Below are 14,674 nucleotides of genomic sequence, written 5' to 3'. Positions count from 1 at the left end.
TGCCTTCTCTGCTGCCCAGAAAGCCCAACTAGGGCAAAGCTTGTAGAGGAGATGTTGAGCCTAAGAGAGGAGCTGCAGGTAGTGGACAGAAGACACAGGAGGGCAGGTTAGCACCTTTTGTAATAGACAGGCTCATTCTCCTTTGAGAGAAAATAAGGAATTGTTGCTAAGAATTTTTTTGTCCACTTAAACTATGGTGATCTTTTAATAAACATATATTTATTTAATGTCATCTTTCTGATCAACAGAAAATTTAGGCACTGTAGCTTATTAAAGGGGAAAAAAAAGTTCATCCAGCCATTTCCCTTTATCCTCCGTGCTTCAGTCGTGCCCCAGAGGTGGAGCATTTTTCAGGTGGTATTCTTTTCTGACTAATGAGGTAGTTACTGGACATTGACTGCAGGACTTCTTAAACGTTTGGTTCTTCAACAACATTTACATAGCATTCCCAGGTCTATGGATCCTTAAGTTCTCCTATCTGCTAAAAAATTCCGTAGATATCTCAGTAAAATATTTAGTAGTGTCTGAAATTTCTCAAGAGAATGTGGTCGTCTGAGGAAGCCTGTGATTCTGAGAGAAGAAGGACTTCTGCCCTAATGCTGGCCTCCAACATTGACCAGCAATATATCCTTCTCCTTCCTATTCATGGAGCTGCGCATGCATCTTTTTGTACTGTGGTACCACTTTTCCCAATTAAGTCAACAGTCATGTCATTGGGATTCTGACAGTCACATCCTAGAGCACCTAAGTGCTTGGGCAAATATAACCATTGGCCATGGCTGGGTGGTGGTCATGGCCACAGGGAGCTAATTACACACCACTCCAGGGTTGTTTTTTTTTTTTTTTTTTTTTTTTTGCGGTACGCAGGCCTCTCACTGTTGTGGCCTCTCCCGTTGTGGAGCACAGGGTCCGGACGCGCAGGCTCAGCGGCCATGGCTCTCGGGCCCAGCCGCTCCGTGGCATGTGGGATCTTCCCGGACCGGGGCACGAACCTGTGTCCCCTGCATCGTCAGGTGGACTCTCAACCACTGTACCACCAGGGAAGCCCTCCAGGGGGTTTTGAGAGCAGAAGTTCAAGTCATTCTGCTTAATGAGAATATCACCTTGGTCTAAGCACTTGGGCATCACTTGAGACTTTTGGATTTTCTGACCTCTGACAAAATTTTAATTACCCAGGAAGAATAAGCATGGCTGTGACATCTGTCGCTGTAAGAAATGCCCAGAGCTCCCATGCAGTAAGATCTGCCCCTTGGGTTTCCAGCAGGACAGTCGTGGCTGTCTTATCTGCAAGTGCAGAGGTAAGTCCCAACGCATAACCCTTCCCCGCTCAGAGCAATCAGAGGCACAGAAACCAAGAACGGAAGTCAACGAAATAATTTCAGTGATTGCTGTCCACTCTGACACCACTGTCACTCTCTAGAGGACCATCCCTTGTCCTTTCATCTCAATGGAATAAGAGCTCGGAATAGAAATTAAAGGAACGGGCCCCACGTTGACCAAATCAATCACTTCTTAGCTCTTCAGTTTTACTTGTCTCAGGAACTTTAGCCTAAAGCATCTTTATCTTGACTTCCATAGAGTCTCCCTCTGTCCAGCAGTGGATCGAGACTATTGATACAGCGAAGGTCCCTTTTCACAGCCCTTTGAGGGTGGGTGAGGCTAAACAGTCTGCTTGTGTATTTTCTTGGTAACACAGTTTTTCCTGAGAATGTAGCCTTTTGCTGAATAACCACATGCCAGCCTGTAGTTGTGGATAGGTGTGAGTCCTGGGAGTACCTTTTGCAGGACTTCCCCCTCAAGAGATGTTCCTGAAGCTGTGTGAGCCCTTACCCCAGCTCCAGCGCCACTGCCAATCCCAGCTGGTTTAGTTGTCCTCATGAGCCACAGATGAAGGAGTAAAAGATCCCTGAAGTTTGTTCTGTGTTTTTTCAGAGTTGGACAGTTAACCACCTTAACAGTGTTTTTAGGGTGTCAGATTAAACAGAAATCTAGTCACTGCTTCAATTGTTCTGCTGAACAAAAATCTGCTAGTTACTAGCGGCCCAGGATTGCCCCACTGAATGATGATTTCTAGAGTGATTATTCTGCATGTATTAAACATATGTGTAACATTCACGCTGACATCAATCAGTGCTTGTTTACTGTATAGAATATGAGAACATAGAGTGAAGGGAGGAAAAAAAAAGTTATATAAGCCTACCAATAGCAGAGAAATGTATTTGCAGGGTTTTTTACTCCCTTTTTTTTGTTTTTCAAAATTGAGAGCATATTAACTTAAATTCTTTTCATGATCCTTTCCGGTGTCACAAGCTGTGCTGTGTAGACAGGATTTTTGGTGGCTGGGTAGCATTACCTGTAAGGAACTACAGGCTGTTTCTCCTGTGCAGTAGCTCCTTCTTTACCAGGCTGCCTTCTGTCTGTCCAGAGGTCCCTGCTGCAGCCGGGCCACCCGTCCTGTCAGGCACATGTCTGTCCATGGATGGTCATCATCATAAAAATGAGGAAAGCTGGCATGACGGGTGCCGGGAATGCTACTGTCACAGTGGACGGGAAATGTGTGCTCTGATCACCTGCCCGGTGCCTGCCTGTGGCAACCCCACCATTCATCCGGGACAGTGCTGCCCGTCATGTTCAGGTAAAAGCTGGCCGCCATCTCGTGTGCTCCCTAAGCAAATGACTTTTGCCTCATCACATCTGTAATTCCGGGGGAAGTGCAGGGGACGACCCCTGGAACATATTTCAGCTCTCTGGTTTTTGTCAACAATAGCCACGAGTGTCAGCCAGGTGCTATAAATGATTAGCCAAAAACCAGAGAATTATTCTAAAGCTCTGAAACCACTCTCCTTATTTTTGAAGGTTTACTCAATTACATTGGTCTTTGAACTACATTTGTGTAGAGGTTTGTGGGCTTATGTACTTAAAGCTCCAGCTCTCCATCTTATGGATAGGGTATTAAGGCTGAATGTCTTAGTTAATTGGAGGGGGTTGTTGTTAATTTTATTCCATGAAAGCTTCTTATTTATAAAGTAATATTCGAGAAGGAGAGAATTACTGAAGTCTGTGGATATTGCTTTTTTTTTAAATTAATGGATATGTGGTAATCTTGCCAAATGGAAATGTTTAGAGTGACCACACATCCAAAACATTTACAGTCATAATAATGGTAATCAAGATAAGTTAGTAGAAGAACATAACAGATTTATAATTCATAGCGGTCCAAATTATGGTTGTCCATAACAGTAATTATTACCATAATACCTCATCTAGTGCCTTTGATCCAAAGAGCTCAGCATGGTTTCATAGTTATTATTTCTTCCACCGAGTGGAGGCCACTGAATTAGGGAAAAATATGCTTAGGCAGTTTTTGTTTGGAAAACAGACACAGAGAGATTAGCTTTCTTACCCAAACTAAAATAGGGTGTCAGCCAGAGGGCCAGGGAGACATGAAGTCTCCTGATTCTTGCATTGGATTTCTTTTAAAGTTGAAATGTACTGTCCGGTTTTGGGGTAGGGATTGTATTTCCCCCGGTCAGTCTTGGTTCTGTATCTCCCTCCACCTGTGCAACGGGTGCAGTCAGGAACCTGAGGCCTGGGCCTTTTGCAACAAGGCAGGCCCGGCCTGGGAGGGAGGTACCGCATGCTGGCACCTCAGTCTGCACCTGCTTTGCCTGCCGGGGAGGGGTTTGGCAGAGGGGCACTGGGAGTCCTTTTTAGCCCTGACATTCTACACACCTCAGTAACTAAGGTATCAAAGTGACAGGCAGCCCTTATACCCCTACAGGGGACCAGATGACAAAGTTGTTTTGTTTCGCATAGTTAAGCCAGATGTGCTCTGTATCAAAACTGCTTCCTTATTCACATGTTTTGCTAGTTAAATATGAAAAACCACTAGTGCCCACTGAAACAGAAGATAAATGAACAATTTAATGAGACAGAACTCTGTGTTGACTCTTTGGGGAGGGAAAAACCATTTGTTCCAATGAAGACCCCATGCTTTAATTATAGGCATGAGTGAGTGTGCAGAGTGTGGCCTCCACCTGGGTCTTTGCTAAAAGGTGCTAAATGGTGTACTCAATGAAGGACTCCGACCAGTGGAAATGCAAAGATATTACTAAGAATAGATGATTGACTTAAGCACTGAAAGTCAGTGAAACCAAATCTAGTTTTCTCTATTACAGAGATACGGAAAGTTCTTAAACACACACAGAATTATTGTGGATGTGTGACTATCTAGATATATACATATGAAAACGTACAGGTATTGATATATATGGATGTGTAGGTATGTTTTTTTCCAAAAGTCTTTAGTGAGTTGCCACATATGGATCTTTCTGAATAGAGACCCCAGCATTGTTGCAATTGTGGACTCCTACTTCAAAGAATATTTTCTCCTGCCTTATAGTCAAGGATCAGCTGTTTTTCCTTCTGAGATAAGTGAGCAGCCTCTGAACTCTTCTGACAGAAGATTCACCAAATGATACTGTGTCTCAGATTTTTTTTCCCTTTCTTACCCTCTACCTTTCACTTTTTCTATCACCTCCATCTATCTGGTCACTCATGTTTTGCCTTGAGGCACATGGATATATATATATATATAGCAAAGGAATTCACAGAGTAAGACACCAGCAAACACACATCGTTTTTGTTCTGACCACTTCCTTACATGTCAGCATTTAAAAGGGCAGCAATTGTCCATCCTCTCCAAATCCTTTCAAAGGGGAGACTTTTTCCAACAGTAGTCTACTAATTGTCTTTGGAACTATTTTTTCTTTTTCTATAAACGGTGAGAAATGCACTTCTATCTCATCGCAGCTCAATTTTCATTCTAATTATCTTCCTTTCTACTTTCCTCATATACTAGAAAGTTTGGCCCAGTTGGTTATGAATGTAAGTTGGCTGATGTCAGTTTGTGTCCACTTGGTCAAAGTTCCAGTTCTTTACTAGCTCCCTTGAGATAAAGCTGTATTAAAAGTTATACAATGCCTCCTTAGCTGGAGTTGGGCCCACACCACTGTATCTCATCAGTATTGCTACCTCTCAGGCTGACCACTGCTTCGGAAGTCACAGCCCGCGAGTTCTTAGGAGACGTCAGCTCTGAGTATCTCTGCACAAACAGGGTAGTAGTTCTTCTGAGGCCCACATTCCACTGATCTCCGAGCGTGAGCCCGCCGTGGTGTCTCCAGATGGCTTCTCCGCAGGGTTCCACACTGTCAGCACCTCCTTGAAACGCCTGTTGTATTTGGATGACGCGAATATGGTTAATATCTTCATACTTCTCATTTCGCCAGCACAACTTGAGGGCAACTTCCAGTGCCTCTCCAGACATTTTCAGCATTAAATTCCCTCTCTGTCACTGTCCTCTCACCGAGAGCCCCAGATCGCCTCTCATCTGGGCAAAGAACTCATAGTTGTCATCGGCCCCTGGGCGTTTACCTCTCTTGATCATATCGCCGAACAAATGTTTAGTCTCCGGTGAGGGTTCAGACTGTTGATTCTGAAAGAGCCTTCCTGCTCAGTGTACCGGCAGCTGGTCAGGATTGGGGTGTGTCCTGCTCAACAGTAGGACTTATTTCTAAGCCTGAAAGGACTCAGGGTCCCAGAGGTAATGAAGTGAATGGTACACAAATCAGTTTACAGTTGTATTTAATCTGGAGGTGTATCCATGATCCAAACAAACATAGACTCGGGTTCAGATCCCTTGTCTGCCCTTAATACTCTGAGTTCTCAGTTTCCTTATATGTTAAATAGGATAACAGTACCTATTCACATGATTGGTGTAAGGAATAAATGAAGTAACATATGTAAAGCACTAACATGGAAACTGGACCATGGTAAGCATTCAGTAAGTGAGAGATCTTTATTCTAGGTAACCCTACACATTTGCAGACATCCCCTAAGAGGCTTCTGTTCTCTTCAACAGTAGGAGTCCCTGTGGTTTATCTCGTTTGGAGCCTCTCCTTACTATTGACAAACTGGAACCACTTGAACCTCACTTCCTGCAACTAGCTCTTCTGCTGTTGCCTTATACTTCTGTGCATGGAATGTTTTCTTCCCTGTTCTCTTGAGGGAAACAGCCAATTCATCTTCTCTGTCCCTTAAAGCCCACAGCACCAGGTTCTTCCCGAGCTGGTTAGACTGCAGATGAATAATTTCTTGTGTTTGGATTTTGTGTCGTTCCCCAGATGACTTTGTGGTGCAGAAGCCGGAGCTCAGCACCCCCTCCATTTGCCATGCCCCTGGGGGAGAGTACTTTGTGGAAGGAGAAACGTGGCACATTGACACCTGTACTCAGTGCACCTGCCACAGTGGGCGGGTGCTGTGTGAGACAGAGGTGTGCCCACCGCTGCTCTGCCAGAACCCCACGCGCACCCAGGACTCCTGCTGCCCACAGTGTCCAGGTAACCGGCACTGCGCCTCGGGATGCACTGGGCCGGCGGGGAGGGGCTGCAGCCTGGACGTTGTCATTCTGCAGGACCGGTGGGCTGGGTTGAGCCCTACGTGGGAGTGTGCCAGACCCAGTCACCAGTAACCCAGGCAGGAACATCTGGCAGGCAGCTTTCTAAATTCATTCCTTTCTATCGACCACATATTTATGTAATCAATATGCCTTGCACCTGAGGTGACTTTGAACACCAACAGCAAAAAAAAAAAAATTGTTTCTTTCTACCCTTTTTTTCTTAACCCTACATCTCAGACTCAAGAGACAGTCCTTCTGTACTAGATTATTCCAGATGATTTTGCTAATGTGAAAAGTCATCTCTGTCTTTACAAAATGTGAAGAGCAGTTATTGATAAATATTGTAAATAAAATTCTTTGAAATGTGTAAGGGTGGTGAAGATACTTTGAGAATGTTAAACAGAGGAATTGCTAAAAGATGCATAAAGCCCACCTTCTCAAATCTGTGATGATTAAGTTAAGATCCAAAAGTACTAAGTGACCAGCACTGCATATGTACAAAGAGTACTATTTTTTTTTTTTTTCCGGTTCTCAGATAATCTGGCCTTAGCAGGTGAATTTATGGTCATGAAACAAATATAATGAAATTTTATCAGACTTTTAAACATAAGTTGATGATTATGCAACGAAAGTAGCAATTCTAATTAACACTAGAATATATGACTTAATTTGCATATGTATAATTACCAAGTTGACAGCACACTAGTTTTGTTGTTGCTCAGTCTTTTATCTTTTCAACTTAAATCAATAATCATTTACCTTCTAAATGTGTGTTCTTAGAGCACTTCTGCTCAGTAAAACATAAGCCCTTGTATTTTATTACTTTTTTTACATTGGATTATCTAGTCAGCCAGCTAGAATCTGTTGTTCTGTCATTATATAACCAGCGTAGTTGATGTCCAGAATTCTTCCTGGGTTCACATTGCTGATATTTTTTAATTGCATCAGAGGAAATTGTAGGGATAGCAGCATTATTTGCTGTTGTCATCATGCGCTGCTGCTGAGGTATTATCATCTTAGTACAGAATCTTTGGTGTAATTTTCAACCGTGTTAATCTGAAAAGCTTAATTAGTGCAATGTCTTTTCTAGTATAAGAAATAGTTCAGATGTATTATGCCGTTAGGATATACCTTAGTCCCTCCTATATTTTTATCATCACTCTTTTACTTAGACACAAACCCTAATATTTCTCTGTTAATACATGACCATGATTATTCCCATCCTGGTGGAAACTAGGATGATTATGAATTTATATCCGTTTATATATTCATTTTACAAGTGCTTATGGAATGCCTGAATTGAGCCATGGGGATCCCGGGGTTGACGAGAACAGCCAGTAATCCAGAAGAAGAGCTGAACAATCCAGTACTCCACCTTTACGTAAATCATGACAGAGTGAGAGGAGTGCCTGGAAAGGAAAGCATTAAGAGCACGTGTAACCCAGGAAGCTTTAACTAAAGTGGGATGTACCTCTGTTCCCACTTGTCCGAGGATCTGAGGACAAATATAGGGGTTGGCCCAAATTTATTGGTGGGACACCTGACTGGACTCAGAGGTTCAGCCCAGGCAAAGAACAGGAGCTCCCTGGAAATGGGACTCCTGTGTGTGCCAAGGACTGATTTCTTAGAGCCAGGTCTCAAGGCTAGTGCGCCTGAGCTGAGGCCCTGCTGATTCTAGCAGAGCAGAGACCTCCCCTCTAGAAACAGGAACAAGCACCCCATGTGTGCCTGGCTTTGGCTTCTCCTTTATAAACATATGTCTAGGTGACTCTTCCTTACTTTACATATAACCTGAGAGATACTTCAGTGATAGCCTTCATCTTAAATGTCAGGACTTTCTGTTTCCTAGATCAGTATTCTGAAGGTTACACTTAAATCTGTGAATAATTTTATATCTAGAATGCTCTTGGATTTTAAAATCAGTCACCTACCCTATCATTGAGCTTTCTGAACTTTCCATTCATAGCTGTGTTGCAGCAATAAAAAGATAAAAAGTCTTAAAATTCAAAACATTGATTTCTTCACATTGCAGTAAATTTCGACAGCGGCATTGATAAATGGAGTATTTCACATCTAGAAAAATACCATCTCTAATCTTAGGATACTTGCATCCTAAAGTTGGCCCAAAATGATATATATGTACAACTAGGAGAGTGGCATCCCTCGTGGTGGTTGTATCTCCTGGGATGCCTTGTCGTTCCCTCTGGCCTGGATTTGAGCAAGGTCTAGAAACGGAAGTGGGCTCATGAAGAAAGACTGAGCATCCCTGTAGGTGATGATACTTCACCAAGGTGAGAAAGGCAGAGAATAGAAAAGCACTTCTTTCTTTTTTCACACTTTAAAAATTCTCTTTCATATTTGATTTTTTAAAGTTGGAAAGAAGCGTAGCACAGAAGAGAGATCGCTCTTTTCTTCTTTTATTTCTCTGGTATAGAAATAAAAAGAATGAGTGAACACCAGTGAAAGAACTGGTAAAAACAAAATGAGTTTATATTTAGAATCAGAGTGTAAAGAAGGGGTCTCATTGTTTCCTGAAAATGGAAAGAAAGGCCCAAAGAAGGAAGATAGCCTGGGCAAGATTCCCAAAGGATATCTTCAGTCAAGGCTCAGAAGTCTCTTGCCCTGGGGGCTAAAGCCCTGCAGATGCTGCATCTCAGCTGCAGCTCTCACTCCAGCTCTGCCGGCACATTCCCATGTCTCCTGGGGTCCCCTCCAGACTCTGGGATGTTCATTTCAGCTGCTATTTCATGCTTCCATCACTGCCATCCCTGCTTCCTCTTCTAAGTTTTCAGACACCAGGTTGGGTGTTGCTTGCAAGAGCTAAGCTGTCATAACACACAGAAACCTCGTGACAATTTGCAGAGCCTCGTGTAGACTAGTGTGAGTTGCCCTGATTTCCAGCCAAATAAAAAGTTAACATCAGTCAATCTCTTAAAAAGAAAGTATCCCTAGACGTGGATGATCCAGAAAAGATGCCTGAGAAAGTAATCCCGTTTTACCAGCTTTAACTCATATGCATGTGATCTATGGAAACTTACCTAAAATTGGACCTGAAGCACATTTGGAACAATGGAGCCAATGGCTGTTCTGTCACTGTCGCTGCCTTCAGGACTAACAGTAGGAGATGCAGTTACGCGCTTTGGGTTCAGAGCCCCAAATAAAGCAGTTGCCCCGCTTCTCCAAGAGACTCTTCTTGTCAGATCAAACTTGCTGGCTGTAGGGTGTATTCAGGAGGTGATTGGGAGGAAAATGGGACACTTAGAGCTTTGGCATCACTGTGATAACTACATGTATATGAAAGAGCAGACTTCATGATGTTGACTATGAGAACAGATGATAATTCTTCTGACCCTGGACCCTTTGAGAAAATGGGATTCTCTTAGAGGTTTGCTGGGTGGGACCGTCATGGCTTTTTCTAGACTCTCAAGTGCAAAGGTGGTTGGAAGTGCTCTCTTGGCAGTGCAATTGTGACATTTCTAAACTAGGAAACCTCACTAACTAGTATTACACTTTCCTTTGTTATATCGCAGTCGGCTTTCTGCTTGAGCTTCCAGCTCTCAACTCAATTCAGTGAATGGCAAGACCCAAAGAGATATCTGGGTTTTCTGGTGACGTTCTTTTCTGTTTCAAGTTGTTACTAGATCTGGAGACCCTCTGGTCTGTATTTATGTAGCAAAAACACACAAGTCTTGCAGATGATTTCTCTGTAGGTGCATCCTCAGAAGTGATTTATATTTCCTGTCATCTTTCAGCAATTAATGTGAATGCCTGAACATTGAAGTGTTACATACAGTTTGAAAATCTGTTTGGGTGTTAATTGGTTAGGACTGCTTGTGGCTGCAAGTAAGAGAAAACCCAGCTACAGTTTTTTTTTTTTCCGAAGTCTTTTTTTTTTTTTAACATCTTTATTGGAGTATAATTGCTTTACAATGGTGTGTTAGTTTCTGCTTTAGAACAAAGTGAATCAGTTATACGTATACATATGTTCCCATATCTCTTCCCTCTTGCGTCTCCCTCCCTCCCACCCTCCCTATCCCACCCCTCTAGGTGGTCACAAACTATCTAACTGATCGCCCTGTGCCATGCGGCTGCTTCCCACTAGCTATCCACCGACGTTTGGTACTGTATATATGTCCATGCCACTCTCTCACTTCGTCACAGCTTACCCTTCCCCCTCCCTATATCCTCAAGTCCATGCTCTAGTAAGTCTGTGTTTTATTCCCATCCTACCCCTAGTCTCTTCATGACATTTTTTCTTAGATTCTATATATATGTGTTAGCATACGGTATTTGTTTTTCTCCTTCTGACTTACTTCACTCTGTATGACAGACTCCAGGTCCATCCACCTCACTACAGATAACTCAGTTTCATTTCTTTTTATGGCTGAGTAATATTCCATTGTATATATGTGCCACATCTTCTTTATCCATTCATCTGTTGATGGACACTTAGGTTGCTTCCATGTCCTGGCTATTGTAAATAGAGCTGCAATGAACATTGTGGTACATGACTCTTTTTGAATTATGGTTTTCTCAGTGTATATGCCCAGTAGTGGGATTGCTGGGTCATATGGTAGTTCTATTTGTAGTTTTTTAAGGAACCTCCATACTGTTCTCCATAGTGGCTGTATCAATTTACATTCCCACCAATGGTGCAAGAGTGTTCCCTGTTCTCCACACCCTCTCCAGTGTTTATTGTTTCTAGATTTTTTGATGATGGCCAATCTGACCAGTATGAGATGATATCTCATTGTAGTTTTGATTTGCATTTCTCTAATGATTAATGATGTTGAGCATGCTTTCATGTGTTTGTTGGCAATCTATATATCTTCTTTGGAGAAATGTCTTTTTAGGTCTTCTGCCCATTTTTGGATTGGGTTGTTTGTTTTTTTGTTATTGAGCTGCATGAGTTGCTTATAAATTTTGGATATTAATCCTTTGTCAGTTGCTTCATTTGCAAATATTTTCTCCCATTCTGAGGGTTGTCTTTTGGTCTTGTTTATGGTATCCTTTGCTGTGCAAAAGCTTTTAAGTTTCATTAGGTCCCATTTGTTTATTTTTGTTTTTATTTCCATTTCTCTAGGAGGTGGGTCAAAAAGGATCTTGCTGTGATTTATGTCATAGAGTGTTCTACCTATGTTTTCCTCTAAGAGTTTGATAGTATCTGGCCTTACATGTAGGTCTTTAACCCATTTTGAGTTTATTTTTGTGTATGGTGTTAGAGAGTGTTCTAATTTCATAATTTTACATGAACCTGTCCAGTTTTCCCAGCACCACTTATAGAGAGGCTGTCTTTTCTCCACTGTATATTCTTGCCTCCTTTATCAAAGATAAGGTGACCATATGTGCATGGGTTTATCTCTGGGCTTTCTATCTGTTCCATTGATCTATCTTTCTGTTTTTGTGCCAGTACCATACTGTCTTGATTACTGTAGCTTTGTAGTATAGTCTGAAGTCAGGGAGTCTGATTCCTCCAGCTCCATTTTTCGTTCTCAAGATTGCTTTGGCTGTTCGGGGTCTTTTGTGTTTCCATACACATTGTAAAATTTTTTGTTCTAGTTCTGTAAAAAATGCCAGTGGTAGTTTGATAGGGATTGCATTGAATCTGTAGATTGCTTTGGGTAGTAGAGTCATTTTCACAATGTTGATTCTTCCAATCCAAGAACATGGTATATCTTTCCATCTATTTGTATCTTTAATTTATTTCATCAGTATCTTATAATTTTCTGCATACAGGTCTTTTGTCTCCTTAGGCAGGTTTATTCCTAGATATTTTATTCTTTTTGTTGCAATGGTAAATGCGAGTGTTTTCTTAATTTCACTTTCAGATTTTTCATCATTAGTATATAAGAATGCCAGAGATTTCTGTGCATTAATTTTGTATCCTGCTACTTTACCAAATTCATTGATTCACACTAGTAGTTTTCTGGTAGTATCTTTAGGATTCTCTATGTATAGTATCATGTCATCTGCAAACAGTGACAGCTTTACTTCTTCTTTTCCTATTTGGATTCCTTTTATTTCTTTTTCTTCTCTGATTGCTGTGGCTAGAACTTGCAAAGATATGTTGAATAAGAGTGGTGAGAGTGGGCAACCTTGTCTTGTTCCTGATCTTAGTGGAAATGGTTTCAGTGTTTCACCATTGCGGACGATGTTGACTGTGGGTTTGTCATATATGACCTTTATTATGTTGAGGAAAGTTCCCTCTATGCCTACTTTCTGCAGGGTTTTTATCATAAATGGGTGTTGAATTTTGTCAAAAGCTTTCTCTGCATCTATTGAAATGGTCATATGGTTTTTCTCCTTCAGTTTGCTGATGTGGTGTATCACGTTGATTGGTTTACCTATATTGAAGAATCCTTGCATTCCTGGAATAAACCCCACTTGATCATGGTGTATGATCCTTTTAATGTGCTGTTGGATTCTGTTTGCTAGTATTTTGTTGAGGATTTTTGCATCTGTGTTCATCAGTGATATTGGCCTGTAGTTTTCTTTCTTTGTGACGTCTTTGTCTGGTTTGGGTATCAGGGTGATGGTGGCCTCATAGAATGAGTTTGGGAGTGTTCCTCTCTCTGCTGTCTTTTGGAAGAGTTTGAGAAGCATAGGTGTTAGCTCTTCTCTAAATGTTTGATAGAATTCGCCTGTGAAGCCCTCTGGTCCTGGGCTTTTGTTTGTTGGAAGATTTTTAATCACAGCTTCAATTTCAGTGCCTGCGATTGGTCTGTTCATATTTTCTATTTCTTCCTGGTTCAGTCTCGGCAGGTTGTGCATTTCTAAGAATTTGTCCATTTCTTCCAGGTTGTCCATTTTATTGGCATACAGTTGCTTGTAATAGAGTTGCTCATAATCTTTTGTATTTCTGCAGTGTCAGTTGTTACTTCTTTTTCATTTCTAATTCTATTGATTTGAGTCTTCTCCCTTTTTTTCTTGATGAGTCTGGCTAATGGTTTATCAATTTTGTTTATCTTCTCAAAGAACCAGCTTTTAGTTTTATTGATCTTTGCTATTGTTTCCTTCACTTCTTTTTCATTTATTTCTGATCTGATCTTTATCATTTCTTTCCTTCTGCTAAATTTGGGGGGTTTTTGTTCTTCTTTCTCTAATTGCTTTAGGTGCAAGGTTAGGTTGTTTATTCGAGATGTTTCCTGTTTCTTAAGGTAGGATTGTATTGCTATAAACTTCCCTCTTACAACTGCTTCTGCTGCACCCCATAGGTTTTGGGTCGTCATGTCTCCATTGTCATTTGTTTCTTTTGATTTCCTCTTTGATTTCTTCAGTGATTCAGCTACAATTTTTAAACAGAGGTTTCTTTTCCGTACATTATGAGAAGCTTGGAGACAGATGTTGATCCCATTGATTTAGTGTCTTAGTGATATCAAGGCCTCTCTCTTACAGGTATGATGAGGGTATTATAGCTACAGGCGACACACTCATATTCGAGGCATGAAGAATGTGGAAGCATGTGGGTAGCTTCACATCTGCCCTTCTTTTAAGAAAGTGAAAGCTTTCCCAGAAATCCCTGATTAGCCAGTGAATCTGTTAGCCACAGCCAGGTGACGAGGCCACCCCTAGCTGTGCCAAAGACTAGAAAAGGAGGGAGCAGTGGTCCCACATGCCATATCCCCCTTGTGATCCAGGTCCTCAGCCACCCCACCCCCGACCTTAAAATCAGGAGTTCGTTAAGGAGGAAAGGTAGAGTGGATATCGTGCAAACAACTAACAATCTCTACAACAGATCTTTTGTGGTCTTCGTTGTTTTTGTTTTAAAACTCCAGACCCTGTCCGAGTCAGATGTGCTGTGTCGTTACTGAGTCCATTTTAAGGAGGCACACAAAGCCCTGGTGACCGAGTGTGCTTTGTATGGGACAGAGTGAAACTCAATGTGTTACACAGTGGGTGGCCTGCAGCATCTTTTTTTCTGCTGACCTTCTGTTCATTTTTCCAGATGAACCTCTCCAGCCTTCCTCATCCCATAATGACAGCGTGCCTAGTTACTGCAAAAATGATGAAGGGGATATATTCCTGGCAGCAGAGTCCTGGAAGCCGGATGTGTGTACCAGCTGCGTGTGCATGGATAGCGTAATTAGCTGCTACTCTGAGTCTTGCCCTTCAGTATCCTGTGAAAGACCTGTGTTGAGAAAAGGCCAGTGTTGTCCCTACTGCATAGGTAAGACCAAGAAAAAAAATCCTTCCTTTCTCCCAATGGTCACTAAATCT

General features: G+C 41.9%; 1 protein-coding gene across 8 annotated transcripts in view; it reads left to right on the top strand.

The window, feature by feature from the left end:
- CRIM1 (cysteine rich transmembrane BMP regulator 1) overlaps positions 1-14,674 on the top strand; it is a 211,980-nt gene that overhangs the window by 164,019 nt on the left and 33,287 nt on the right. For 3 of the 8 annotated variants that reach the window (XM_067007816.1, XM_067007814.1, XM_059079289.2), the window contains 4 exons: positions 1,177-1,298; positions 2,426-2,635; positions 6,183-6,398; positions 14,403-14,624. In XM_067007816.1, the coding sequence (XP_066863917.1) occupies positions 1,177-1,298; positions 2,426-2,635; positions 6,183-6,398; positions 14,403-14,624 (770 nt within the window). The remainder of the gene's footprint in view (positions 1-1,176; positions 1,299-2,425; positions 2,636-6,182; positions 6,399-14,402; positions 14,625-14,674) is intronic. The other 5 variants (XM_067007815.1, XM_059079292.2, XM_067007818.1 and 2 more) reach the window with 3 other exon arrangements.

The sequence above is a fragment of the Kogia breviceps genome, chromosome 11 (genome assembly GCF_026419965.1).
Source record: "Kogia breviceps isolate mKogBre1 chromosome 11, mKogBre1 haplotype 1, whole genome shotgun sequence".
Lineage (NCBI taxonomy): Eukaryota > Metazoa > Chordata > Mammalia > Artiodactyla > Physeteridae > Kogia > Kogia breviceps.
This window is presented reverse-complemented; position numbering and strand designations above follow the sequence as displayed.